Here is a 14,850-nt window from a genome sequence, read left to right as displayed (position 1 = left end):
ACTTTATTAAATAGTGACATTAGAAAAACACAAAGCTTTTTTTATGTTTTAAATAAAATTCCTCTGTCTCCTTTTATAAATCACTTTATCATCTACAACTAAAGATTTCAACAGTCCAAGAATGAAAATCGGGCTATCGCATCTATCCTGTCTCCATTCCCCAAACTCCATCAAAACACATAAATGAAATCTTCACCCATGTTAAGTTCCTGACTTTGAAGCAACATTTTTTTTTTAAGTGACTCAGCCTTTGCAGGGTTGTTTTTTTCGGAGGTCACCACTCTTTATTTTTTTAATTTATTTTATTAATTTATTTATTTTTGGCTGCGTTGGGTCTTCGTTGCTGTGCACGGGTTTTCTCTAGTTGCAGTGAGCAGGGGCTACTCTTCGTTGTTGCAAGCGGGGGCTACTGTTTCTTGTGACGCGCGGGCTTCTCATTGTGGTGGCTTCTCTTGTTGCAGAGCACGGGCTCTAGGTGCGCGGGCTTCAGTAGTTGTGGCTGGCGGGCTCCAGAGCACAGGCTCAGTAGTTGTGGCGCATGGGCCCAGTTGCTCCGCGGCATGTGGGGTCCTCCTGGGCCAGGGCTTGAACCCATGTCCCCTGCACTGGCAGGCGGATTCTTAACCACTGAGCCACCAGGGAAGCCCGTGAAGCAACATTTTTGAACCAACCCTAACACTGAACCAGGGGTGAGTAAAGGAAACACCCGTGAATCTTTGACCACAAAGACACACTTACGGGTTTTGTCATAATAAACACATGCTGTATTATTCTCTCAAAGTGTCTGCAATTAGCTGATAAATCTAAGGAGTGTATAAAGGGCCAAAAAATTTCAGCCAAGGGCTGTGATTCAATCCAGTAAAAACACAACTTTCCCAATCTTAACTTAAAACATCTGGAAGGGAGGCATTGCAGCCAATGGAGTAAAATTTATCAGTGAGGGGGATGGGCAGGACTTGTCTGGGACTGTGGCTTCTCTGAGTTAGAAATGTCTGGTTTCAAAAGGTAGGAAGTCACAATGGCATGGGGTGGATTTGGGGGGTTCCTTTGGTTATTAGCAGCCCAGACTGTACAGCAATCAGTCTGTCCGAACTTCAGCAGACAGCAGATCAGCCTAGGGACTGGAGGCTGCATGGGGGTGGGGAGGCAGAGGATCCCTCCCCGACCTGGGCAGTGGTAGCCGCGGAGGAGCTAGAGACACAGCACTGGGAGATGGATGAAGGGAAAACACTAGACCGGGTGGAAAGAATTCACACAGGGTTGGGGCAACGTCAGAGGTGATAGTCTAGCTGACCTCTGATGGAGACTGGCTAAGACTACCACATGCCTCAAGCATGATCCAATGTGAGGAGTTGGGTCCTGGTCTTGCCCCTGGTCCTGTACTCACCTGACCTGTGGTCCTTGACAAGTCTTTTAACTAGTCTGAGCCCCAATTTTGGGAAACAGTTTAACATACTAATAGTTTAATATTAAACTAAATTGGAGTCGAATTGCTTGAGTCAACTCACTCATGAGCACTGTGACCTTGGGCGAGTTCCGTAACCTCTCTGAGTCTCTGTTTCCTCATCTGTAATCGTGGGATAAGAACAGCGCCAACTGCATGAGGTTGTTCAGTTGGGAAGATTAAATGAGATAATATAGGCAGACTCCATAGCACAAGGCCTGGAAGTCCTCAAATAATGGTAGTTTTAATCTTAAGAACCTAGGCTCTGGAGACAGAAAAAATAGATTTGGGCTTTAAATAGATTTATGTCCAAATACAAGCCCTACCACTTACTGGACATGAGGATTTGGATAAGTTATTAAACTTCTGAATCTCAGTTTCTTTTTCTGTAAAATGAGGACAAGAAAAACACCTCGAAGGGCTGTCTGGTGGTAAAATGAGTAATAGACATGAATGCAGAGATATTTAGTTTGTAAAATCAATAGAACTTAGGTGGTAAAATTCATATTGGATTAGAGAGTGAGGAAAAGAGTGAGATTAAGGAAAACTGACAAGGTTTTTGTGTTATAGACAGGACTAGACAGATGTGATTGGTCAACAAATAGTACTTAACAATCTTGGGCCATCAGCCAAAAGTGCCCTTCATGAAAACAAGGCGCCAAGAAATGTGCTCAGAACAGCCTTAGTAGTAAAGCACTTAGTAGGACGTCTGGCGCATATTTGGTTCTCAGACAATGGTAGCTGTGACTGTTACCGCCGTTATTACTGCCACTACTGCTATTACTCTCGGGCAAGGGTGGTTAGCTCACATCTGCTTCTATCCCGTCACCCACCACTGGCCTCTTGCTAAGTCCTATTTGCTGAAGATGCCTGAAAGATGGCTAATAATATTTTCCTGCTACCTTCTGGGCAGATTTCAAAAAGAAGATATATGGGTAAGCATGTTTGAAATCTGCAAAGAACTCTACAAGTACATGGGTTGTTACGGGTAGTGACACTCCTGCACACCTCATGAGAGTGTTGGGGGAGTAAAAGAGGCAGCAGATGTAAAAGAACTTTGCCAAGTAATAAGGGCTGTTTAATAGACTTAAAGTGAAATCGGACTTCCCTGGTGGCGCAGTGGATAAGAATCCGCCTGCCAGTGCAGGGGACACCCGTTCAAGCCCCGGTCCGGGAAGATCCCACATGCCACAGAGCAACTAAGCCCGTGTGCCACAACTACTGAGCCTGCGTTCTAGAGCCTGCGAGCCACAGCTACTGAGCCCGCGTGCCACAACTACTGAAGCCAGTGCACCTAGACCCCGTGCTCCACAACAAGAGAAGCCACCGCAATGAGAAGCCCGCGCACAGCAACGAAGAGTAGCCCCAGCTCGCCGCAACTAGAGAAAGCCTGCGCGCAGCAACGAAGACCCGACGCAGCCAAAAATCAATAAATCAATAAATACATTTATTTAAAAAAAAAGTGAAATCCATTGTGAACCAGTCCAGGTTGTATATAAAACCTTATATATATATTTTTTTGATTCTAAAAATCTAAAGTCCTTTTTCATAAATTTCAGAGTTTATGCAGAGATTTCTCAAGAATACTTAAAGATTGTAAATATTTGCATAGAGTTGTTATCAATCCCTCCCTTACCGTAAGCATATACTTAATTTTTCCCCCCTAACTGCTCTGCTTCCTTCCCCAATAAAGTATCCATCTTTATTTACTTGGCCACTTCCTGCTGGAAGATTTTTTGTGTGTTAATACAAGATCAGTTTCCTTTATCCATTCATAGTATAGGGTCCTTTTCTTTCCACATATCTAGACAGCATGTTTCTTAGTGTCTTACTTGTTGTGAAGGGTACATTCTGCTTCAGAGATGTCTGGAGCTTGAAGTAGGCGGGCCCACTGGTGGTTAACTATCTATTGCCCAATTACATCTCTCTAGTTCTCTAAGACAAAAACCTAGGAGTTTTCCTTAACCTCACTCTCCCAGTCACCCTCCAAATCCAGTATGGATTTTGTGACCTAAGTCTACCAATGAAATATTTCTGTATTAATTCACATTTTAGTATAAATTGCCATCTTTCAGAGGACTTACTGTGGTTTATAATTATATATTTATCTTTTTGATTGTTTGGTCATTGTCTATGTTCCTCAGACTATAACCTCTACAGAGGCAAGGAGATTTGTTTTTATCCACCACTGTATCCACAAGGCCTAATCTAGCACATAGTAGGCACTAAATAAATACTTATTGAATAAATAAATGGCACACTTTCTGCATGGCTTCATTAACTGACATTTTAGCATATTATGTATCAGTCTTTCTTTGTCCCTGTAAATATAATCTTTTATTACATTAATCTTTTCTGGTCTTTTAAATTAAATTAAATTTTAAATCTTTTAAATTAATCTTTTATAGTCTTTTGAATACAAGGCTATGTTCAGCATCTTGTAACATCTCCCTCTTCTTATTAAGTCTTTGGGGACTGCCTTCCCAGGAGGCCTACTTCAACACCTCCATCTTTTTAAATGGTTTATCTTTTTAAACAATAATGTTGTAGGTGTATCATGTTCCCGTGTCTAAGGTCTAGATGGGCCTGCTGTGTAAAAGGCCTTGACCCCTTTATTTGGGAAAAATGTAAAAGTATATGTTTGGGGGTTGGGGAGCAGGGTCCCAGGTCCACTAATATAGCTGATGGCAGAATGCACATTGGGTAAGCCTGGAGGCTATTGCTTTTAGAAAAGACCAGGGAGCTTGGGACACAAAACTGGCTCATCCATGCCTTCAGGACTGCCAATGTTGCCCCCATGAATTTTGAAACTATTTGATCTCTAATAAAATTTTGAAAAAAAAAAAGATAGTCACCTTTCCTAAGTAAAATGCACTCTGCACTTAAAATCAATAGACATATCTATTATTAACTATGGACATTATCCTAGATTCATATCCAGTTCTACAGAATCTGAATTGAAAATAAAAATTTACTATCACACACATGTCTTTCTGGGATTCATATATGATTTTATGTTACAGTCATACATTATATCAAATAAATATTCCAACATGCAAGAAAGACATTCTTAAGAAGTTACTGAATTTTAGATAATAAAGCTCATCCTCAAAACATACAAGAATTTTTGGGTGGAGGGGGCACCCAGCTCACTTAAATAAATGCTACTCTTCTCTCAGTTAGTTTCACACTCAACGAGAGTCTGTTGTGAAGAAGCACAGGACAAACAAGGCTCTGAAACCGAGGAAATTCATTTTTATTCTGTGAAACCACTTTCCTTTCCTGTTTTCAGAAGGAAAGCTCAGATAACTGTGAATTCCAATACATGGTTTATTTAGTAAGAGAAGCTTGCTGATCTGCTAATCTGCTGGCAAAGTCAGTGGCCCTCCTTGGGAGCTAAACCCTGCAGCGTTTCATGGGGTTTTGTTCTAAATTCTGCTATTGCTTTTACAACGAGTCTTAACAGATTCCTAGATATAGGAGAAAGAGCTGGAGGGGTGTGGGGTGACCTGAGGATTAACTGAACATGCCCCTCTGCAATCTTTGTAGCCTATGCAAGCAATGGGATTTTTAAAATTACATTTGGACTATTTCATAAGCCAAATAGAAAAAATAGCTTAGTTGAAATGCCTGGCCTGAATGTCTGCAAAGTCTGAGTCTAATTAAAGACTGCTGAGGCAAATGATTTTTTAAAAAGATTTTCTGCTCACTACAGAAACTACAATTGATTCTATTTATGTTTCCAGGCCTGCTAATGTGAATGGGGCACAAAATGCCATCCTTTACAGATATGGTCCTGGAAAAGAGGGTGGGGGAAGTACTAACGGGCTTTTACAAGAAACGGAGCCACAAAACTGCCCACTTGTGGTGCAGTGCAGGTCACGAACACTCTGCAGTCCTCTGCCCTGCTTTACAATGAACACATATGCACAGTCCGGCATATAAATGCACTGGACACCAGGGGAATACGACAAAGGGGGAGGTCTCTGTGACTGCACAATTCAGCATCTGACCAGGAGGAAAGGCACGTGCCAAACAAGTGATGCCAACAATTAGCGCCACTGGAGTTCAAGGCAGGGAGAGTTCAAGGTGTAGGAGAGATCAGGGCAGGCTCCTCAGAGAAGAGAGGACAGGAGCATAGCCTTGAAGTTGAGACAGAACTCGAGACAGCATTCAGATGGGGCAAAGGAGGAGAGTGTGGTTTCTTCCGATCACAAATAAGGGTGGTCTCTTCCAACTACAAATAAGGCTGATTAAGAGAAGGGCTGTTGCTGAAACGGGTCTTCCTCGCTGCTAGCCCTGGAAAGAGAGTTGGTTCAGTAAAGTCAGGTACTTTCCAGGACTACAGGAATGTGATGCAGATTTTGATTTGAAGAAAACCCTTAGCAGCTCCTTGTGGAGTCTTGGAAGAGTAGATGGGAGGGAAGCAAGGAAGTTGGGCTTTGACTTTTGTCAAAGCTTCACCAGGGCTGGAAGGGAGAAATTTCTTTCACCTTCCCATGAGTAGAGGGGAGAAATCAGCACAGGACATGGTTTTCATAAATAAAATAAATATATATACACCATGGAATAGATTCATTCCTCAGTTTCAGTGATCTTAAAGCTTCCTTGATAACAGGATGTTTGTGCCAAAACTTACAAGAAATGCTTGCAAATATAGTCATGTTTGCTCAATACTTGTTTATTGTTGATCAAACATGTAGAAAGCTCTAGGCGCTGACTCACCCTCGCATTAATAGGAAGCCCTATGCAGGCTTAAATATTTATTCTAGGGAAATGCTCCTAGATGGAGATAGCTTGGTGCCAGTGACTGGGTTCTCCTTCTCAGAGACAGTGTGCCTGGTTCCAGGTACCGCCCTTGATTGCACAAGAAGTGGGGACAGCTGGGAGGAGTTGGCATCATGGTAACCACGCCAAGTGTTGGGATTCAAAGCTGCAGACCCATTTCAGTGTTATCCAAACCCAGCTTTCATGTAGGTTCCCATTTCACTGCCTGCAGCACTTTTGAAAAGGCAAACAAAGACCCAGGAGCCTCGCTGGACCTTTGCTTCATATTTTCACTTGAGGGCTGGCGCTACATTCACCAGTTGTGGTCAATGGAAATTCCCCGAGGAAGCCACAATAAGAAAAGGCAAAGGAATAGTTTCTTCCTCTACAGTTTTACTGGCTTAAAGGGCTCCAATCTTCCAACCATGCAAATTGTGTCTTATTTTATCAACCAACTTCTGCAAAAACAAGAAGGAATTCTGTCCTCCGAGGTAGAGTCCTGAGCAAGTGTGGAAGGGAAGACGCTCCTTTCAGCCTGTGTCAAGTTGCCAGCTTCTCATGATGATGGAATTTCAACCATTGAGCAGAAACTGAGATTTTTCAGAGGCACTCTCCACCTAATAGTAAACAGCAAAGAGCTCTCCTGCCCACCCATGGTGCACTCAGATCAGAGAACCCACCTGGGTTCTGGTCTTGCCTTTGCTATAACTGTGTGAACTGTGTCAAGTCATTTCACGTTTTTGGTCTTCAGGGTCCCGTTCTCTGAAATGGAGCTGCTTCCTGGCCTACCCACATCATTCACTAGAGCACTATGGTCACCTTGTCATGGACCTTAGAGACAGAGCTGAGTCTATTCTGGATCACTGCCCACTGCTGTGCAGTCTTGCACAAGTTAGCTAATCTCTCTGTCCTTAGAGTATCTGCTTCTCTAGAAGGAGTAATAATATCTACATTAAATGGTGGTGGTGAGAATTTGATGAGATGACTATGTACAGTGATTTTCACAGGGTCTAGAACCTAAGAATTCACTAAATGATGACTTTTCTTATTTTTACCTTCCTAAGGAAATAGAGGTGGGAGAAAGCCTGGGCTCTGGAGTCATGGAACTGGGTTCCAAGCCTGATCTCCCCATTAGAGCTGTGTGCTCTTGTGCAGGGTATCTGAGCCTCAGTTTCTTCATCTGTAAAATGGGAATATTTCCCTTCTAGGGCTGTTGTGATTTTTAAATAGGATAATATTAAATGGGAAAAAGGAACAATGTTTGGCCCCCAAATAAGTTATCTACAGGCATTGATTTCTTTCTGCCTTTTTCCTATGTCCCACTGATGGGAGATGAAAATGGAAAACAAGTGAGGGCACTTTGATGAAAAATAACATGTTATGCAAATCTGAAACATAAGTACTTCCTCCTTAAAGCAGAGAGGATTTAGGAACAGTAAAAAGACCAAAACACAGGAATCAGATTGAGGAAGCAGAGAATCCGGAGAGTTGATGTATCCATGCCTTGAATAATCAGCTTCTGATAATCCAGTGGTGATTTTCCACTTCTTCAGACATTCACAGCCCAGTATTGTGGAAACAGCAGGCTCTCTGGACCCAGACTTCCCTCCTCCACCATTATGAGTGGGCAGACTTGGGGCAGTTTATCTAACTGCCTGCACCTCAGTTTCCTCACCTGTAAAATGGGGATAATAAGTCCCTCTTCAGAGAGTGGTTGTGGAAATGCTTAACAGAGGAGCTGGTAGAAAGAAGATGCTCAATAAATCATAGTAATGTTTCTTCTTCACAGGCCTCATGACTACTTGTCCTGGGTGTTTATTTATTCATTATCCAAAGGGGAGCTGGATAAAGCGCCATGATCTCTAGATTCCCTGAGAGTCTTGATTGCAAGCATGATTGTTCCATTGTAAGACTTTGTATCTGGCTATGTTTGCCTACTGCCCTTACAGTAAAATAGCATAGTTTTCAAGGCTCCGCATGATTTAGCCATTGCTTGCTGCTTCCTTCATCTTCTGTCATTTTCCATCCAAGCCCTACTCTTTCATTCTGTTATATACCATCTTAGGGTTCTGGTCTGACAAGAATGTTGTATCCATGCTCTTTCGATGAACAACTCTATTTCACCTTCAGCTTATCTCTGCACAGGAGCCTGAGTTCTTTACCAATCACTTTACTCTTAATCTCAGTCATATGTTACTTCTCATATGCCATGTGTCACATGGTATCACATAATTATACATATTTATTTATTGACTTGTTTTTATATGTCCCTCCCACCAGACTATAAGCTCCACCAGGATAGGGTGTCTACCTGCTTACTTATAACCAAATGGTCAGAGTCTACCATAAAAGGTTTTCAATGAGTATTAGAGGAATGAATAAATATTAGCCCCTGCATCTTTTTTTTTTTTGGCGGTACACGGGCCTCTCACTGTTGTGGCCTCTCCCGTTGTGGAGCACAGGCTCCGGACGTGCAGGCTCAGTGGCCATGGATCACGGGCCCAGCCACTCCGCAGCATGTGGGATCTTCCTGGACCGGGGCACGAACCTGTGTCCCCTGCATCGGCAGGTGGACTCTCAACCACTGCACCACCAGGGAAGCCCTAGCCCCTGCATCTTGATTGGGGATTTAAAAATAAGGTCACTATTAAGAAGTACAACTACCATGTATAAAATAAATAAGCTACAAGGATATATTGTACAGCACAGGAAATATAGCAAATAATTTATAACCTTAAATGGAGTATAATCTATAAAAATATTGAATCATTATGCTGTACAGCTGAAACTAATATTGCAGATCAACTACACCTCAATAAAAAAAGAAGGTCACCATGGGTCTAAAACTTCATGAACTATTTGAGATTTTGAAAGCTGCTCTGTACTCCTATTTTGGATAATTAAGCCCAGTCCTACTTTATTATGAGAAAATAGCCAGCCACAAAACAACGTCCATGGGAAAAAGCTGGAAGAGATGCTTTAGATGGCGGGGGGCGGGGGGGCGGGGAGTGGGGAGGAAACAAGAGCTTTCTTTTCAGTATCCAGAAGGAGAAATGAACCTACTTCTTAAAATTAGTTAACCAACTTTCAGGCCATAATTATTTCTGTCTGAGTTGAGAAAGACGAGTTGTGCTGTGCTTGTCCCTGTTTTTCTGTCCAGGCAAATGAATTAACAACTGCGATAAACATGGGTTTCAAGTATTGGAAGGATGGAAACCACTAGCATAACTCCCAGATAAAAGCTCACAAGAATGTTATCATTCGGCTAAAAGTTTGGAGTCTCAAATTATTTTTTCCCCCTTTTGGAAGACTGTTTCACTAAAATTTCTTAAACATCTTTAGGGTGATTTCCATTGGGGGTAGGGAGAGTTTTACAAACATCTGGGCCCATGTTAAGCTTGGGTGAGTGGCTAAGGTTGAAATATTCAAGAACAACAGCAATTTATGCAGATAAAAATACTCAAATTATTTGGGTAGGAACCAACTGTTGAATGATGTGGCACATGGCTCATAAGAACCTTTGAACAGGTAAGAGTTGTCCCTGTTCAAACCCAGCCATCTGAAGAAAGGACTTCTGTAGTAGCCTCATGCCTGGGTTCCTGCCTCTGGGCCTCCCCAGTCTCCTTTCTATATATAGGGACACTGCCATCAGATTCTCTTCTTAAATATTACTTGTTAGATGTTCAAAGTGTTTCAGTGATTACACTAAGTTGGAGTCAAAGTTCCTTCAAGGCTCCCATCAATCTGCTTCTAACCCAATGTCTCGACTTATTTTCCATTACTCCTGACTCCTTTATCCAAACTCTCCCACTAGACAGATAGGTATTATTACTGTCTTAAAAATATGCTTGCTCTTTTCCAGTCTTTGGGCTGAGGTCATGCCATCTCTTCTCTGGTGTTACCTATCACCCATCCTCTACCCCAGTTTCTCATGAAGGCTCCGGTCCAGAACAGTCCACCTCTGAGCTGCCACAGGATTCATGATCAGGCTGAAATCCTGCTGTTAACTGTCTATCTAAATCACTATTTGGGTGTTGTTTTACCTGGTTATGACATTTCTTGTCACTTATACTGTCAGGTATACCACACTGACCCCAGAACTTGTTTACAGTAGGGGTCCCTCACCTGGGGATCCATAATTGGCACTGATAACTTCTCTATCCTTTCAATAATTTTCACTTTCTGGTTAAGGTGGTTTAAGTGTGTTTCTGTCCCTTGCAAACACATCTTAAAGAAGATGACTGTCATATGGACATATTTAGGATAGGAACTCCCAACTTGGGGTGGAATTATTTTTCACAGTTCTGAAAATGTAAGGTCACATATATCACTATTGTGAAAGTACAACACCTGGGGCACTGATTAAAACATGCAGATTGAAAAGATGCAGTTTCATAGGCTCCATCACATACTGACTGTGATAGAAGCTCCTGGGGATAGGGCCTGGGAATGGGTATTGCAAACAAGATTCCCCAGGTGATTTTTATGTATATTCAAGAAAATTTAGAGCGTGAGGAGGAAGCTGACACCAAGGTTTCTCATATGATGATGAAGGGACATGGAAGAGGAAATAATTCATATGTCTTGAGGACTGATTATGTGCCTGGAAAAATATTAGGTATTTTCACTAGTGTTATTATCTCTTGTAATCCTCAAACAAGCCTACGACATGTGTCTTATCATTAATCCCTTATACAAATATGGAACTAAGCGAAATACCTCATCTAAGGATCTATAAATGGTAAGCTGTTGGGTCAGCCTTTCAACTCTGGGCTGACCAGCTCCAAAGTTCCTACTTCTCACTCTGCTTTCCACTCTGCTGGGGTTCTAAGCAAACCTTGGAGGGAGGAAGAGGGAGCATGAAGCACATCCAGGTTGGAGGTTTCTTAGGTCAGTCTGCGGAAGCTGGGCAGATCCCAAGCTCCTGATGGGTAAACCTGGCTTAAGACGCCGTTGACATCTTAAGAGGACAGTGATCCTCTGAGCTCTGAATCTGCATCCTGGACCTCAAGTCTGAAGCCTCATGAGCTCCAACTGGAGAAACCACTGTCTGTCTGCCTGGTCCCCAAACTTAAAGATGGAGGCTTCAGCAACCCTGGACTTTATTACAGGAGCAGCACACACACAGGTTTTTTGGCTGAGGCTTCAAAGACTAGCATCCTCCAATATTCCAGCTGGACCAAGGGCCTAGCCTGGGGATGGATGGTAGAAAAGAGAGGCCCAGAAAGCCAGGTCCTGTTCACTGATGGGAAAGGGATGATAAAAAACCAGGATGGGATGAAAAAGAGGGCTGGTGACGGTGCAAACTCTGGTGAACATTGAAACCCTCATATTTTACAATGAGGGTGAAATATCACTCAGCCATGAAAAAGAATTAAAAAATGCCAACTGCAGGAACATGGATGGACTTAGAGATGATGATACTAAGCGAAGTAAGCCAGACAAAGGCAAATATCATATGATACCGCTTAAATGTGGAATCTAAAAAAATGATATAAATGAACTTATTTACAAAACAGAAATAGACCCACAGACATAGAAAACAAACTTCTGGTTGCCAAAGGGGAAAACAGGGGAAGGTATAAATTAGGAGTTTGGGATTAACATATACACACTACTATATATAAAATAGATAACCAACAAGGACCTACTGTATAGCACAGGGAACTATACTCAATACCTTATAATAACCTACAAGGGAAAAGAATCTGAGAATCTGAAAAAGAATATGTGTGTGTGTGTGTGTGTGTGCATGTATGTGTGTAACTGAATCACTTTGCTGTACACCTGAAAGTAACACAACATTGTAAATCAACTATTAAAAAAAACCCCACCAAAAAACCAAAAAACAAATGGGCCACAAAAAAGAAAAAAGAAAAAAAAAGAATCTATGTTGTGACTCCAGGTAAGTTCCATTCATTAAATGAATAAAAGTTTAATATAAAAAAAAGAAACATTCATATTTGGGGATTATAGATCTAAAGCAGTGGTTCCATTAAAATCACCTGGGAAGACCTTAAAAATCCTGTTCAGATAATCATCAATGGGCAGCCAAGATAGAAAACCACTGGTTGAAAGTGCCTCTGATGGCCAAGTGATATAGGCAGAGCCTGCAATGTTCAGAAAGCAGCTTGAGTTCAGACACGGTTGGGAAAGCTGAGGTCGGTCAAGTGCACAGCATCAGCTGCAGTCCTTCCAGTATGAGAACTGCCTGAAGTTTGGCTCACTGCCAGAGCAAGTTTCCTTTCCATTTTTAATGTTCCACTGTAGGGTAAAGAACTGGCACAGGAGAATGAGAAAAGGAACACGTGTGAACGGCAGGATGGAGACGTGGAACATGACAGATATAAAGATATACAAGGAAATGTAGAAGAACACCAGCCTTAGTGAGATGGAATTGGGGTATCTACAGCAGGTCAGGGGGCAGGAAGTGCTCGGGGATCCATTCTCAGAGGAAGTACTCTACTCACTGAGTGGATGATGCCTTGCAGGGCCTGGAAGCCATCATTTACCGGAAACACGTGATCCTTACTGTCGGCGATCCGGGCCAGCTGAGGACACAGCAAACACACAAGGAGATGTGTCAGGCTTGGACGTGGAGAACTGAGGAAAGCCACTGGGTCCAGGGGCCTCCATCTCCTTTTAAAACCCATAGGAACTTGAGGGCTTGCCTGGGCTCAGGGACCTCACTGAGAAGCCCTCTGTCATAATGAGATTACCAGGGGATTTACTCTGGAGCGGGTCTGGAGGGTTGGTTCCAGCTTTTACATTTGTTTTAATACTTGTCTCCTTGGGACCAGCGGTAAGATTGCCCAGCTAGATGAACATTTGGCCTGGGTTGATGTATTTATGGATTTGGGGGCAGGCCATTGGCTTATTTTTCTCCCATTCAACCACATTTCTGTTGGCAACTATATTTGAATCAAACAGACTCAAGTTTCCTTTCAAAGCAACTTTTTAAAAATAAATTCAAGCTTTGGTGTTGAGCGAGCCCAATGAATGGGGACCCTTATCTTTCACCCAAACTGCTCATTGAGGAAAGGACCCTTGCGATTGGTTTGGTTGCTCCTGCTTTATGGAGCGGAGGACTGGAGAAAGGAGAAACTGATCTGTGGAGATTTTCTACTCCCAAACTCTGTCTAGGGCTGTGATTGCCACAGTCAGTCAGTACCAGGATTTTTACTGATTGTAAAAGTAATACACAATCATTGGGAAATTTCAAAAAACCAGGAGTGTTAAAAGAAAAAGAAAAAAGTTATCAATAATTCATCTGTCTGTCCATCCATCCATCCATCATCTTTCTATTACTGTTAATTTGATATAGTTTTTCAGACTTTTCCTATATAAATATACACATTTTACTTTAAATAGTAGACTCATACTATTCCCATACTGTTTTGTAACCCTATTTTATTCATTTAACAACATATCCTGAACTTTGTCAATGTTATTAGAACAAAAAAAACTATGAAGTACTTTGAAGAACATCTATTTAGGTTGCTAACACATTTTTACAATTTGCTTATTGTGAACACTTGGACATACTTTTTTGCCCACTGGCCAATTATTTCCATTTTGGGGGGTATTGAAATGTATTGCACCTTTAATGAGAAAAAAGGGATGTTTGCCATTTAAATAAGAAAATCAGATTTATCAAATTAAATTAAAAAAAAAAAAACACGTTTTCCAAGTTAATTTCGATCTACTTTGACCTCCTGGCAATTTAACATGTACTAAGAAAGTCAACCAAAAAAGATGCTGCCTGGATGGTCTGCATTGAAGACCCTCAAGCACATTAGCAAATAAGTTCACATCCCTCACACATCCAATAGCATTTCAGGAAAAATCATCCATCTAATGGATATTTATGTTGCTGATGCACCCTCTGCACTGACTGCATGTTTTCTATCATTCACAAGCTGAATATGCTCCCAAACCTGAGGAAATCCATGCTCATACCTGTGTTTCATTGAAATCCTTCACACCCACACAGTAAACGATTGCACCAAGATCTCGGGATCTGTTAGCCTGGGCCAATGAAAGAAAAGACATTTAGAGAGAGAAGCAGTGGCAAATGTACTACTTTTGGATCACCCAGCCTAACTGCAGTGATCAGGTATTTATTGAGCACCTACTATATGCCAGGTACCACAAGGGAGAGGGCAATCCCTGTCCCCAAAGAGCCAATTCTCCAGTGAACATCACATTCTAATGCAATATGGTGGATGTGAGGGGAGTGATTAGTCTAATGGGAAGTGTTGAGGAAGATCCACAGAAGTAGAGTCTTGATGAGAAGCTTTGAATGATGAGGGGAGGAAAAGGATACCATAGGCTGAGATAAGTCATATTAAATATTCTGGGGAAATGATTATCTTTTCTGTTCCTCTGATGGATTTTTATTGACATGCGTTCTTCCTTTGTAATGGCAGCATGCTCTATCGGAAAGGATGTGACCTTTGGAATCCAACATACCTGGGTTTGACACTTGGCTTTTCTCTGTAAAGTGCTTTGGAGATTAAATGAGAAAATAAATGCAGAGCTCCTCACATGAGGCATAGAACAATGCAGATACTCATCAATGTCAGCACCTTCATGAATATGGCCTTTTTGATTCCCAAAGAAGACACTGGGTCAATGGT

General features: G+C 41.9%; 1 protein-coding gene across 6 annotated transcripts in view; it reads right to left on the bottom strand.

Annotated features, from left to right (window-relative positions):
• Positions 1–14,850, bottom strand: part of ANTXR1 (ANTXR cell adhesion molecule 1) — a 296,666-nt gene that overhangs the window by 212,329 nt on the left and 69,487 nt on the right. For all 6 annotated transcript variants that reach the window (XR_014295968.1, XM_082643354.1, XM_082643355.1 and 3 more), the window contains exons 7-8: positions 14,171–14,239; positions 12,682–12,762 (exon numbers count right to left, since the gene is read on the bottom strand). Coding sequence is in view for 5 of the 6 variants with exons in the window: in XM_082643354.1 (XP_082499480.1) it covers positions 12,682–12,762; positions 14,171–14,239 (150 nt within the window). In the remaining variant the exon portion in view is untranslated. The remainder of the gene's footprint in view (positions 1–12,681; positions 12,763–14,170; positions 14,240–14,850) is intronic.

Source organism: Mesoplodon mirus (genome assembly GCF_964341445.2).
Source record: "Mesoplodon mirus genome assembly, chromosome: 14".
Lineage (NCBI taxonomy): Eukaryota > Metazoa > Chordata > Mammalia > Artiodactyla > Ziphiidae > Mesoplodon > Mesoplodon mirus.
This window is presented reverse-complemented; position numbering and strand designations above follow the sequence as displayed.